The following is a 14992-nucleotide window of genomic DNA, read 5'->3' as shown; positions in this document are numbered from 1 at the left end:
AAGACTAAATATTCAGCCTAAGACTCTACAGTGTTATGTGGGAAAAGAATATATTTCTATGCTAACTAAGATTTATAGCATAAAAGGACATTTTTAAAATATAAAATTATATAATACACACTGCCAATATTTATGAAGTGGACAGCCAAAGTTCTCATAAAAAGACTTATAAGTCTTCTTCATCATACACTACTCATCTAGAGGAAACAAAAATCTGTGTTTGGATGATAACAACATAAAGATAAATATCAAATTGCTAGAATGTGTCTTTTTTTTTTCAAAATGAAATGCAGCTCACTAATTCAGATACTTTAGCTACTGCTGAATAGCTCAACAGTTCAATTGTATAAAAACAGAAAAAAAACAAACAAAAATAAAAAACAGAAAAAATTCTTAAACAATCTTCAATCAAAATGAGCTACTTTCTTTTTAGGAAGTATTTATTCCCTTTTGTTGCCCTTGTTGTAGTTATTGTTGTTCTTAGTGTTGTTGTCATTGTTGGATAGGACAGAGAGAAATGGAGAGAGGAGGAGAAGACAGAGAGTGGGAGAGAAAGAGAGACACCTGCAGACACCTGCTTCAACACCTATGAAGTGTCTCCCCTGCAGTTGGGGAGCAGGGGGCTGGAATAGGGATCTTTATGCCAGTCCTTGTGCTTTCCACCACATGGGCTTAAGCCTCTGTGCTACCTCTGGAGTCCCACTACTTTCTATCTTATCTTAGACAGTGAGTTAATAATAACAATTCTGTACTAGCTTTGTGTCCTAGATAGTTATTTGGATAAGATATTAGATTAATATCTTTTATATTAAAGTAAATATTACTCTTACAAAGGATAAAGCAATAGAGCAACAGAAGTAGCATGTATACCTAAGTAAACTGATAAAGTTTAATAAAAATGCAAACATCTATAGTAGGAAAATAAACTAGATTCCTTTTTATTTATCCTCTAAACATGAAGCCTTGCTGTGAACTTCAAAGCTGTGTTTTTACACTGAAGTCCCAAACAATAAATTAAAAAAAATACATTAAATATATAAAAAATTAGAACCCATTATGTTAAAATTATATTAACTCTAAAGCCTAGTCTAGAAGTAAAACGTTCTTTCCTCGTAACTTTAATTTGTCATACTAATTTAAATCTCTCAGAATTTCTAGACTAAAATACAGGAAGCAAGTGAGTATTTTGAAATACTGGCAAGACATATTTTCTTTCTAAATAAATAATGAAGAAATTGAGGTTAGCCATACAAGAAAAATATTTATTTGGCTATATGGAGATCTCTCTTTTCTTCAGATAACTATCTTTCTAATATTTCAGTATTTTTAGTAAGACTATATTTTTATGTTAGTTGGAGATTCTATACATTGTGGTAGAGTTTTATTATAAAAAAAGATATATTAGTATTTTGCTTTTTCATGTTTTCCTTTAACATTTTTTTAGTGTCTAATAAAGTAACCTGGGAAGCTAGGATTTTTATAACAAGGTAGTTGTGAGTTGAAACTTTCGCTCTGTTACTTATGACCTAGACTTAAATTTACTTTCCAACAAAAAAGGAAAACTGTATGGGGAGTTGTGGCGGTAGCATAGTGGGTTAAGTGCGGGTGGCTCGTAGTTGCTTCACATGGGGTGAAGTAAGTCTGCAGGTGTCTCTTTCTCTCCCCCTCTCTATCTTCCTCTCCTCTCTCCATTTCTCTCTGTCCTCTCTAACAATAACATCAGTAACAACAACAATAATAACTACAACAACAATAAAAAACAAGGGCAATAAAAGGGAAAATAAATAAATCAATATTAAAAAATTTAAAAAAGAAAAATAATATCAACCCAGCAAGTTTATTTTGAATTTTAAATGAGGTGGCATATAGTAAGGGTCCACTATGAAGCTGAGCCTGTAACTGCTCTAGTAGCAGATGTCACTGCTGGTGGTAGTACCAGAACCATTTTTTTTAAAAGATTTACTTATTTATGTACATGGAAAAAGGAGAGAGAGCCAGACTACTACCCTGGCACATCCAATGCCAGGGTTTGAACTCAAGACCTTATGGTTGAAAATTCAATGCTTCATCTACTGCATTACCTCTTAAATAGCCACAGTACTGATTTATTTGCCTTCTCTTTGAAATGTACAAGATTCAGATCAGTATGATATTGGAGATGGTATGGGTGGTGTTCCAAGGATCTTAACAGTGGTGTGTGTGTGTGTGTGTGTGTGTGTGTGTGTGTGTGTGTGTGTGTGTACACATTTGTACTCAGTTTAGAATTAAAGAAACATACTGTTTAGGTCCTCTAATATCTCCACCACACACACACACACACACACACACACACTTGGTATAGACCCAGCTCTTATTGCACTCTTCTTGTTCATTCAGAAGAAAACAATTAAAGACTAATTATGAACAATTTAAAACATTAAAGCACAATGAGCTGGGAGAAATAATAGAATGAAGATTCTTTGTGCTAGAGTAAAAGAACCTGAAAAATAAATTTTATTATCTGTTTATTGTCTTTATATTTTAAGAAATACATGTCTATGGTAAACAGATTTTTAAATTTTATTTATAAAATGGAAATATTGACAAGACCATAGGATAAGAGGGGTACAATTCCACATAGTTCCCACCACCAGAACTCTGTTTCCCATCCCCTCACTTGAAAGCTTTACTATTCTTTATCCTTCTGGGAGTATGGATCAAGGTCATTATGGGGTGCAAAAGGTGGAAGGTCTGGCTTCTGTAATTGCTTTTCTTTTCTTTCTTTCTTTCTTTCTTTATTTATTTATTTTTAGTATTTATTTTATTTATTTATTCCCTTTTGTTGCCCTTGTTGTTTTATTGTTGTAGTTATCCTTGTTGTTGTTCTTTTATTTATTTTTAAATTTTATTTATAAAAAGGAAACACTGACAAAACCATAACATAAGAGGGGTACAACTCCACACAATTCCCACCACCAGAACTCTGCATCCCATCCCCTCCCCTGACAGCTTTCCTATTCTTTATCCCTCTGGGATAAAGGTCTGGCTTCCGGAATTGCTTCCCCACTGAACATGGGTGGGGAAAAAGAGACACTTGCAGACCTGCTTCACAGACCCCCAGGAAAAGTATTTAAATATTGTTAACTGTAAACCCCATCAATTTGATCCTGAGGCCGATATTCAGCACAGGAGATTGTATAACCTCTGTATCCCTGTAGGTCTGAGATCACATTCCGTAGTCACAGCTAGGAACATTCCAGGCTGCACTAATTTCAGGACCCACCTTCCTCGAGTGGTAGAATATGTTGTCCAACCTCCATTTGGAAATGGAACAGTTCCTACAATGGTAAACAGATTTTAGATTAGATGTGGTAAAAAATAATAATAATAACAATAAAGAAATCTTTTCAGGTAAAGCTGTTCAAACTCCTTACTTTTGTTAAGAAGCTCATCTAACTTACATTTGTAATTTCACTCAGAAAGTGAAGGAAACAAAAGATATTCTGAATACAGTAGTAAAGGCAAGTGAGACGATTTAGAAATAGAAATGAAGAAGACATTATAGTTTCTATTATTTGGCACTGTTCTTCAGAAGAATAAAATTAATACATACTATAATGGATGTCATTACTAAATTTGAAGCAAGAAGAAAAGAAATTAACTTTATCTCCTGTATATAATTTCCTTATTAAAGAATATAGTTTTCTGTACACAGTTTTCCTTTTCTCTTTCTTCTTTTTTTTTATTTTAGTTTTAAAATAGCAAATCTGGCTTACTAGAGATAATCTTTGTTAGTTTTAGGAACAGTTAGTTTTACAACTGCAAGCAAAAAGATTCATAGGAATAAAGTTTGTTCCTTTAAATTTGTTCTTTCATTTGGAATCACCTTCTTCATAAAGTGGAATGCCCTCCCCCCACAACCTCTACCCCCAGCAGACCAAAAGAAAGCACTGAGAGACTGCTGGTATTTGTCACTGGATGGGATGGGGAAGTGGGGTGGGGGAGCTGGGGTGAGTTACCTCTCTCTATGTAGACTTTCCAACCTCTTGTTTACTGGAGGTTGCCCTTGTAGCAAATTTGGATGAGTTTCATCAGACAATTGTGCCATCTCTGGGAATTTGTTACAAGTGTAGATGAGACTGTAAACTTATGCAGGAAGTATGAACTAGTCTTGGAGTTACTGTCTTATCCAAGTTCACTGTATTTATTCTCTGGAATGTCAACCGTTAAAGCAAAATGGAAAGAAAATTAAGGGGCAGTATTGCTGGGAGGTGAGGCATCTGGTTGTGTGCATGTTACAAGGACCTGGGTGGGTGTCTCCCTGTTTCTCTCCCTTTCTGTATACCACTTCCCTCTTGATTTATGACTGTCTCTATCCAATAAATAAGTAAAGATAATAAATAATTTTTAGAAAATTAATTACAAAAAATAAGGGGCAGCAAAACAGCTCACTTGGATAGTGTTTGTTTTGCCATTCTAGATACCCCTATTTGAGCCTGGCCCACTGGAGAAACTTTTAGTCCTGTTGTGTCTTTCCCTGGCTCTCTATGTCTCTCTGTCTCCATCTCTCTACATATATATAAATATATTCCTGAAAAGTTAAGCTGAATCAGTGAAAACTAGGCCATGACAAAGAGAAAAGATAATTCTAAGCATTAAAGTGCCTCATTTATACATTATCTTTCTCATTTCATAATCAGTTTTTATTATTTCAAAGGGTTCCTTTTCTCTATTTATTTATTTACATGTGACTGCTCATGTCTCTTATCTTGGTTCTAGCATCCGTGCAGTGAATCATTTAAAGTCATAATTATTCCTGAATCCAGCATTCTTTATTTTTTTGCCAGGATTTCTCTGGGACTTTCTGTCTATACAGTTCCACTGTTCTCCAGTGTTCTCTGCCTCTCTATTTCTCTCTCTAGTTTTCATTTTCTTAGAGGGTTTTAAAAAAAAGAGGCAGAAAAAGAGGGAAAGACAGAGAATAAGAGAGACATGATAGCATTATTCTACTATTTGTGAAGCTTCTCCTTTGTATGGTATGCCCTTATGGTGACAAGGAAAGGTGATGAGGATGGGAGAGCGTGTTTGTGGGGCTCAAGCCAGTACCCTTGATTATGGTGAAATATACAGTGTAATGATATTCTATTTCTTTCTTAAATATAGGAAAATTCCTGGCTAATATTTCTTCAAATATTTTAGCCATTCTCTATCTTTTATCCTTTCCTTCTGACACCTCCATGATGCAAATATTTCCTCTCTTGATGTTGTTTAATGAACCTCTTTTATTATCTTCATTTGTTTTTGCTCTAGTTTCTTTTTGCTATTCTTTTATAGTTTCCTCTACCTTGTCCTGCCATTCATCACTTGTTTTGTTCTTCCCCTATTGTACTTTTTAGTTCAGTATACTTTATGTGATTTGTTAGAACTTTTTTCATACTTTTCCTGACTTTGCTGAAGTTTTCGTCTTCCATAAACATTTTCCAGTGAGGACTCTCAGGTTTACAGCACTAAAGCTGCTTTTTGGCAGAAGGGGCTAGAGTGGTTAGAGAGAAGACAGAATTGCAAATATCTCTGATAAATTATGGAGTTTCTCAAGTTGCTTTATTGATCCATCTTTTTTGGTGATTTCTTCTGTCTCCTCATTACATCTGTTAAGATCAGAGCCTCGGGCCTGTGTTCCAGTGGGCTCAAGCAATGAGCAGGGATTGTCTCTAAGTGCCTGATTGAGGCTGATGCATGAGGCTCTCCTGATTTGGATAGTGACCAGAGGTTTGTGGTTGTGAAGGAACAGCAAATTGGCTAGAAATAAACTCTCACAGGCAAGAGCAGATAGAAGTTTTTTTCATGCTGTACCCCACAGGATCTGACATTTGAGCAAGTGAAATCCAAAATATCTGTATGCTAATCTCTAGCAAGGTACTGTGGTCTAGGGAAAAAGGCAACTGCATCTCCAAGTAGTTTATGACTTTTGTTTCCTGTAGCCACCGTTGAAAAACTCTGGGCACAAAACTGAAATAGGGGCCAGGTGGTGGTGCACCTGGTTGAGCACACATATTACAATGCACAAGGACCCAGGTTTGAGCCCCTGATCCCCACCTGCAGAGGGAAAGCTTCACAAGTGGTGAAACAGGCTGTCTCTCTGTCTCTCTTACTCTCTATCTTCTTCTTCCCTCTCAATTTCTGGCTGTCTCTATCCACTAAGTAAATAAAGCTAATAAAAAATTTAAAAACTGAAATAGGATTAGGATACCAGGATTTCAATTCAGCCTGTGCCCTTCTTGCCCAGTTAAAGTTCTTTCTGTGATGGGTCACTTCCTGATTGTGGATTTTATTATGAAGAGTAGGGCTGACTGGTATGAGTGTCTCTTTGGTGAGAGTTTCTCTCTTCATTCTCACCATCTAGATGCTGAGATTTTGTTTTCTGCTGAAGAAGTTTGGGATCTAAGCCCATTTCTTACAAGGGTTTTCCATGGATCTAGTAATTTTGCTGTTATTGCAAAGGTAAAGGAAAGCTAACTCTACAAGTTACTTTGGCTCTGTCTCCTCAGTTTTCTAAGCGGATTTGCAAGATATACAAGATTAAGTTGGGGCCTGGAAAGTAGCATTATGGTGTGCACAACAAAATCTCATGTCTGAAACTTTCTTCAGTTTCTACAAACACTCTAAATCAGAGCTAAACAGTGCTGTGATTAAAAATAAAATAAAATAAAAGAATAAGGTGAAAAAATGTGCCCACTTGTAGACAATTGTGCTGCAAACCATTAGTGCCTCAATAAAATGGAAAACAATAATAAGTAAAAGTATTTAAAAAAGAATAAGATGAAGGACATGAAGTATATAACTGCATTTCTGAAGTACCTTTAATGAGTCAAGTAAACATAATCTCAAGCATAAGCAAAATATAGCAATGAGTTGGTGTATTGCACCAAAGTATGAGACTCTGGGGTGGGAGGTAGGGGACGGCCCTGGAACATGATGGCAAAGGAGGACCTAGAATGGGTTAGCTGGTTATGTGGAAAATGGAGAAATGTTACACATGTACAAACTACTGCATTTTTTTGTCAACTGTAAACCATTAATTCCCCAATAAAGAAAAACATCTATTCATAAAGAAAAATATATATACATATATATCAATGGATCAGAACTTAAAATTTTTATATAATGTTCCCTGAAAACTTAATTTTTTAAATCCATGCTTAATTATTGTATATTATGGAACCTAATATGGAGTTATTAACATCTGCTTTGTTCCTTGTAACAAAGACAATATTGATTTTGGAATACTAGCATTCTTTATGTTCAAACCTAGTCCCCACCATATTGAAGGACACTTCAGAGCTTCACTCTGTACAAAAAACAAACAAACAAAAAAAAAAAACTTCAGCTCTAAAATATTTGTTTCATTGAATCTTAAAACTATAGAGTTTTAATATAAGTGGTTTATTTAGGACCACAAATCTAGAACTGATAACTATAACCTAAATTTACCCATTCTCTAATCTGATGCTCATGTCATGTTTAACTTCAATTCCAAATACAATGTTTGTATGGAGGAGAAATTGTTGACAAAGCCCTCTGCATAAGAAATCTCATAAGTGCTATTTTCTCATATCACTAAACCATTAGGTCAATATAAGTAGAATTCATTCTGAAATTTTTAATCATTAGTGATTTTTGCTTTCCATTTTCTGTAACCTACAGAAAACGATCTAGTAGCTAATCTTAAATTTCATCACTTCACTGTGTATCTAGCTAATGTATGAAATCTGATACATTTTTCATAAAAGTAATAGAATACTGAAGATCAGATTAAAGAGAACCTAATTCTTAAAGATATATCACTATCTCTTAAAAAGAGATTAGGTATAAGTGGTATTATTTGTCAAGGTATCCTCAAATATCACAGACCAAGTTTGTGCATAAAGTTTTGGAGACTTGTTTTCAGAAGCACAAAGTTGATCAATTTAGTGTCCCTCTAACTTTCAGATTACAACAGAAATGATAAGTATATAGGTAGTTTAAAAAGGAGATATTTGATAGATAAAATAAGATAATAAAAGCATATAAACTACACACATAAATTTTGCATAAGTTTCCACCAAATAAAAAGGAAAGTTCAAAGTAAAAAATCAATGACAGCAGCAGCAAAAAAACTTGAGTAATAATTATTACCTAAAGAAAAGCAAATTTATCTTTTAATCATTAGGGATTACATGAAGATAAAATTTTATGCTAATCAGAGTTCTGGTGGTGGGAATTGTACCCCTTTTATCCTATGGTCTTGTCAGTGTTACCATTTTATAAATAAATTAATTAAAATAATTTAAAAAATACCCCCCAAGGGGGTCGGGCGGTGGCGCAGTGGGTTAAGCGCATATGGAGCAAAGCGCAGGGACCGGCGTAAGGATCCCAGTTCGAGCCCTCGGCTCCCCACCTGCAGGGAAGTCGCTTCACAGGCAGTGAAGCAGGTCTGCAGGTGTTTGTCTTTCTCTCCCCTTCTCTGTCTTCCCCTCCTCTCTCCATTTCTCTCTGTCCTATCCAACAACGAATTGTGTCAACAAGGGCAATAATAATAACCACAACGAAGCTACAACAAGGGGAACAAAAGGGGGAAAAAAATGGCCTGCAGGAGTGGTGGATTCATGGTGCAGGCACTGAGCCCAGCAATAACCCTGGAGGAGGAAAAAAAAATACCCCCAAAAAACTTTATGCTACCTTTGCATTACTTTTTAATATAGAAAACAGTTTGAAATGAAATAGGAAATGTACAATAAATAAATTTCCTCTTAGGTTCAATAGTCCTGAATATACTATTATAATAATAAAAAAATATTTGGAAAATATTTTTATAAGTCTACCTGGTCTATTTTTGGTAAGTGAATTATAAAAAGTTTTTTAATACCATCATGTTCTGTTTCCTGACATTTTTCTTTGCTATTTTAAGAAAGTAGCTCATCTTTTCTGAGTCTCAGTTTACCTATAGAGAAAATACCTACTATTATTTTAGAAGATTATACTTCTTATATAAGAAGTACATTTTAAAAATTATATGTGAAAGATCCAACTCCCACACTTGTAACAAACAACTCTAAAGTGCAGTTCTGATAATGTTTTTTTTATTTTATTTAAGAAAGGAGATATTAACAAAATCATAGGATGGGGGTACAACTCCACACAATTCCCGCCACCCAATCTCCATATCCCCTCCCCTCCCCAATAGCTTTCCCATTCTCTATCCCTCTGTGGGTTGCAGAAGGTGGGAGGTCTGGCTTCTGTAATTGCTTCCCTGCTGAACATGGGCATTGACTGGTTGATCCATACTCCCAGTCTGCCTCTCTCTTTCCCTAGTAGGGTGAGACTCTGGGGAAGCCGAGATCCAGGACACATTGGTGGGGTCTTCAGTCCAGGGAAGCCTGGTCGGCATCCTGATGGCATCTGGAACCTGAAAAGAGAGTTAACATACAAAGCCAAACAAATTGTTGAAGAATCATGGACCCAAAGAATAGAATAGTGGAGATGAAGTGTTGGGGGGTACTCACTGCAAACTCTAGTGTACTATTGCTTTCAGGTATATATTTGCCCTAGTTTATGGATACCTGTGAACATATGCTCTATCTCCTGGAACCTGGTCTATATCTAGGTTTTGGGACTTTGTTAAGAAGTGAACCACCTGGGATGGAATTAGCAAATACTATGAAAGGAAAGGTCTCACCCAAGTGATGAAGCTGAAGGGTTATCTTTCCACACCTGAAGTCTCTGGACACAGTCTGAAGTGAAGCATGCTGGGGTGGCACTCATTGCATTGATTAGGTTGCAATCAGTGGATGCAATATTATTTGATAAGAATTGAGAGAAGCATGAGGGAAAGTGGGCCCTACCCTAGGGTCCCAGGACTGGGGGAAGTTTAGGCTCTATTGTGGAAATGTGAGGTTCCTGCTATCTTAGGGTGCAAGAAGACAATGGATAGTTATTGTTATCATCACATTATTTGGTAATTGGGTTAGCTTTGAAAAGTCTCTTTGTTAGACATACAATCAATTTTCCCCCTCATATTAATTAAATAGTGATTTATATGACTACAATTTAATAGGTGTGTACATAAACACCATTCCCATCACCAAAAGATTGTGTCCCATCCCACCAACCCACCCCCATCCCATTCCAACCTCCCCTCCCCCCACAGGCCCAGGAAGCTGCCTGTCCATCCTCCCCCTCACCACAGGGTTTTTACTTTGGTGCCCTACTTTCAATTTAGTCAGATCCTGCTTTTTAGTTTCTCTTTCAGATCTTCTTTCTCAACTTCTGTTGATGAGTGGGATCATCCCATACTCATCTTTATCTTTCTGACTTAGCTCCCTTAACATAATTCCTTCTAGCTCTGACCAAGATGGGTCAGAGAAGTTGAGTTCATTGTTCTTAGAAGCTGCATAGTATTCCATTGTGTATATATACCACAGCTTTCTCATCCATTCATCTGTTGTTGGGCACCCTGTCAGACATTGTGAGTTACTGATAACTCATGATATAAAACTTGAAAAGTTATAACATGGTCCCAACTTTCCCTTCAGTCTTCTCAATGAGTCACCCTCCCCTCATTAATAAACTGGGATTTAGATGCCACATGAGTAGTAATTGTTCTAATACATCAAATATTTCCATGCATCTCACACAATGAAGAATAAGGTCTTTCTTGTGCGTTAAGAAAACCTCTGTTCTGTGCCAGGAAAATAGCTTGGTCTTCTAAAATACAAAACTTTGATGCCTGAGGCCCCAAAAGCCATTATTCGATCTCTGGCATTACACATGTCAGATATGAGCAGTACTTTGGTCTCTATCATAATAAACACACCTTTAAAAATAAAACAAAAAACCTGAAAAGAAGGAAAAGTCAGTCTGTGATGCACCTGGTTCAGCACATATTACCACACACAAGAACATGAGTTCAAGCCCCTGGTCCCCACCTGCAGGGGAGAAGCTTCATGAGCAGGGAATCATTGCTGTATCTCTCTCATGCCTTCTCTATTTCCCCTTCTCTAAATTTCTTTCTTTCATATCAAAATAAAACAAAATTAAAGTTAAAAAGTTGTTTTATAACTACCAAAGTTCTGTTTTTAAGTTAAATGTATTTAATACCTTTATTTAGTTATTAGAACTGAAAGATGATTTATCAATAGTGTATTGATTGAAATAAGAAAATGCCATATTGATTATGCTTACAGTATTACATTTCATTATCATCTACTGGATAGCTGCAAAATTCATTGGGGGTTTTCAATATTAGTTCTTTAACAAAACATATGACATAGGGAAAATCTTTTACTTAGAAGTTTTTGTTGTTGTTGTTGCTGTTGTTGCCATTGCCAGTGCTAGCACTCCTGGCCATCTTTTCTGGATATAAAGAAGGAGACAGAGAGAGACAGTGGGTGGAGGACACCACATCACTAATGTTTCCCCAGTGAGCTGGGTCAGACATGAGCCTGGATTGTGCACATGGTAAAGCAGATTGCTAGCCCATTGTTAGCCTCATTTAGAAGTTTTTTAAATGTTCTATTCACTTACATTTTAAACATAGGAGGAAGGAAAACTTATATGTGAGCTTTAGGAAGTTTTAGAATATGTTAGGAAAGTATTTCCAAACATTATTTTTTTAATTATATTTTCTTGGAATAACTTACTTTTTAAAAGGGGGGAGGGTGTATCCTTTCTTTCTCTCTTTTCTTTCTCTATTTCTTTCTCTCTATCTTTCCTTATTTTTTGCAAGTGGTAAAGTAATGTCTTTATCTTAAAAGTTAGTTTAGTTTTTCCTGTTAATTATCTGTTAACGAGCTAACTGCTGACACCTCTATTTTTCCTTTCTAATGAATCTGTAACAGAGCTCACAGAGTGTAAGTGTTGGTCTTGTCATTTTCTTGTTTGCTCATGCTTACAATTAATAATCATTGGTTTTCATTGTAAAACTTTACTGATGGTATTTTTTTTAAGTTTAATAAACATAGATAACAAAGTTGGTAAACGAGGCACATGTAAGCTGAAAAATACTGGCAAGTAATCAAGCAATTCCAGGACATATCTATGCCTCATATAAACCCATTTAAATCAGTAGGCCATGACATTTATTCATTTCTATGAATCATATTTCCTTTGTTACTTTAAAAAAAAAAACTAATTTGTTAAATCCTTAGGGAAAAAAGTTAATTCTTATAGTTTGGAAGGTGGAGCAGAAAAGTCCAAATTGAACTCATGAGGTTCTGAGTTTGTTGACATCACCCTGTGTTAGAGTGATATTCTGTTTCTCTCTCTCTCTTTCTTACAAATATATCTTTATAACAAAAAGAAAAAAATACTTTTTAATCTATGGTTCTTTATGCTTTTTTATTTGTATTTTAGAAGTGTACACACACACACACATACATATACACACATGCAGTATACAAGTATAATGTTTACTCAGGTTGGGAATTAAGTTTTGATTCCTAATAGCACAAAACTGATCAATAGATATTTGTAAACCTAGTTTTAATGAGTTTGTCCCATTCAAACACAAACATTAAGCTACACTTACTAATACATTTGTATCTGACTTTTTTCAGGTACTGGTCCAATATGGCTGAGTGACGTGTTTTGTTTTGGGAGAGAATCCATTATTGAAGAATGTAATATTAAAAAATGGGGTGTGAGAAGCTGTTCACATGCTGAAGATGCTGGAGTATTGTGCATTTCATGATGTATAGTATTTTCACTCACATTTATACAATCATTGTTGCAAGAAGATTTGTATTACCTGATACATTAGAATCATAACATCCCCAGGGCATATTCCAGAGTGTAAAAGGCCATCCTAGAACCCCACAACCTATAGCCTGATCTCTAGGTGAGATGTCATGAAGACTACTGATTGCTACTGAAGCCTAATTGAATTTAATCTTAGTTCTGATAAAAAACACAATTTTAAAGTTTCATAAACCTAAATCAGAACATGTTAATAGAAAATAATAGTATGGCACTGGGAAGACAGCATAAAGATTTATACATAGGACTCTCATGCTGGAGAATCTGAGGCCCCAGATTCAATCCTCATTACCACCCTAGCCAGAGATGAGCAGTGCTCTGGTCTCCCTCTCTCTCTCCCTCTCTCTGTATCTCTACCTCTCTCCCCCCTCTCTCTCCATATATATGTATATATAACTAAAATTAAAATCATAAGAAATTCTAAAAACCAAAGGAATGGCTCTGCTACTCTTTCTTTTGTGATAAGCAAAAACCCGGACTTAAGTAATTTTCAAATCAAGAAGTCTCATAAATAGTAACCATGTAGTAAACTACTAATTTTTCACTTGCAAAAGCAAATCAATTATGCAGCTGTTTTGGTGTTGCTGCTGAATTTTGTGACATCTTTATGTATCTGGCTTGTAAGTATCTTCTGTTCAATGGTCTTTTTTGTTTCAGGGATGTTTTCTTTAGCAGGGCAGACTTCCAGTTTGATTTAGTCTTATTGGCTGATTTTTTTCTTCTATTTTCATTGCTGTTTGTCATTTGTCTGAAAAGGCATTTTCAAAGAAGATACTCATGAGTGCCCCACCAATGTTTTCTTCCATGTGTTATATAGTTTCCAGTCTAAAATCTAAGACTTTGATCCATTTTTAGTTGGCTTCTGTGCACAAGAAAAGTAGTGATTCTTTCATTCTTCTACATGTAGCTACTAAACATCATTTACTAGAAAAGGTATTTCTTCTTCCACTGTATGTTCTGAGCCAACTTGTCATAAATTAACTATCCATAGTGGTGAGTAGTAATTTCTGAGCTCTAAATTCTTTTTTAAAATTAAAAAAAATATTTATTTATTCCTTTTTGTTGCCCTTGTTGTTTTATTGTTGTAGTTATTGATGCCCTCATTGTTGGATAGGACAGAGAGAAATGGAGAGAGGAGGGGAACAGAGAGGGGGAGAGAAAGACAGACACCTGCAGACCTGCTTCACCGCTTGTGAAGCAAGCGACTCATCTGCAGGTGGGGAGCTGGGGGCTCGAACCAGGATCCCTACGCTGGTCCTTGTGCTTTGCACCAACTCCCCTCTTAATTCTTTTTAATTTTTTTTTTGGATAAGAGGGGTACAATTCCACATGATTCCCACCAACAGAATTCTTCATACCACTCCCTCCAATGGAAGCTTCTTTATTCTTTATCCCTCTGGGAATATGGGCTCAAGATCATTATGGGGTGGAGGAGGTGGAAGGTCCAGCTTCTGTAATTGCTTCTCTGCTGGACATGGGTATTGGCAGGTCGATCCATACTCCCAACCTGTTTCTGTCTTTCCCTAATGGGGCAGGGATCTGGGGAAGTGGGGCTCCAGATGACACATTGGTGAGGTCATCTGCCCAAGGAAATCAGGTTGGCATCTTGGTAACACCTGCAACTTGGTGGCTGAAAAGCTTTAAAATATAAAGCAGAACAAATTGCTTAATGGTCAGGAACCAAAAGGTAAGAATAGAACAGATGAGATTTGGGGGTCTCCCTTTTGGAAAAGCTAGGAAGTCTATTTTAGGTATATTCCAAGGGGGCCCATTCTATTTCATTCATTCCAATGCATCTTTTTTATTCTAGTACCACATATTGTTTGACTCCTGTAATATAGTTTTAAGTCAGGAAGTTTAGCATCTTCATTCTTATTTTTCTTCCTTCATGGTTTCTTTTATTCTTCTTTCTGATGGTTCCACACAAACTTCTATTTAAATATGTCATTTTTTATTTGTTAGGTGATGGGGAAGTGTGGAAAGAGAGAGATAGAGAGAGAGATAGAGAGGGAGAGGGAGAGGGAGAGGGAGAGGGAGAGAGAGAGAGGCACTGCAGCACTGATTCACTTCTCATGAAAATTTCCCCCTGCAAGTGAAGACTTGAACCCAACTTTTTGTGCATGTAACATGTGTATGCTATCAGGTGCATTACCACCTGACCTCTCCACACACAATTCTACAGGACGTGTTCTATTTTGTTGACAGGGGTTATATTGACTCT

At 36.1% G+C, this 14992-nt stretch overlaps 1 protein-coding gene across 2 annotated transcripts in view; it reads left to right on the top strand.

The window, feature by feature from the left end:
• The window catches only part of MSR1 (macrophage scavenger receptor 1), a 73592-nt gene extending 60389 nt beyond the window's left edge, over nucleotides 1–13203 (top strand). For both annotated transcript variants that reach the window (XM_016185231.2, XM_016185232.2), the window contains exon 10: nucleotides 12573–13203. In XM_016185231.2, coding sequence (XP_016040717.1) covers nucleotides 12573–12706 — 134 coding nt within the window. In that variant the 3' untranslated portion in view covers nucleotides 12707–13203. The remainder of the gene's footprint in view (nucleotides 1–12572) is intronic.
• The last annotated feature ends 1789 nt before the right edge of the window (nucleotides 13204–14992 follow it).

This window comes from Erinaceus europaeus, chromosome 2 (assembly GCF_950295315.1).
Source record: "Erinaceus europaeus chromosome 2, mEriEur2.1, whole genome shotgun sequence".
Classification (NCBI taxonomy): domain Eukaryota; kingdom Metazoa; phylum Chordata; class Mammalia; order Eulipotyphla; family Erinaceidae; genus Erinaceus; species Erinaceus europaeus.
Note: the sequence above shows the minus strand (reverse complement) of the source record. Positions and strands in the feature narration are given on the sequence as shown.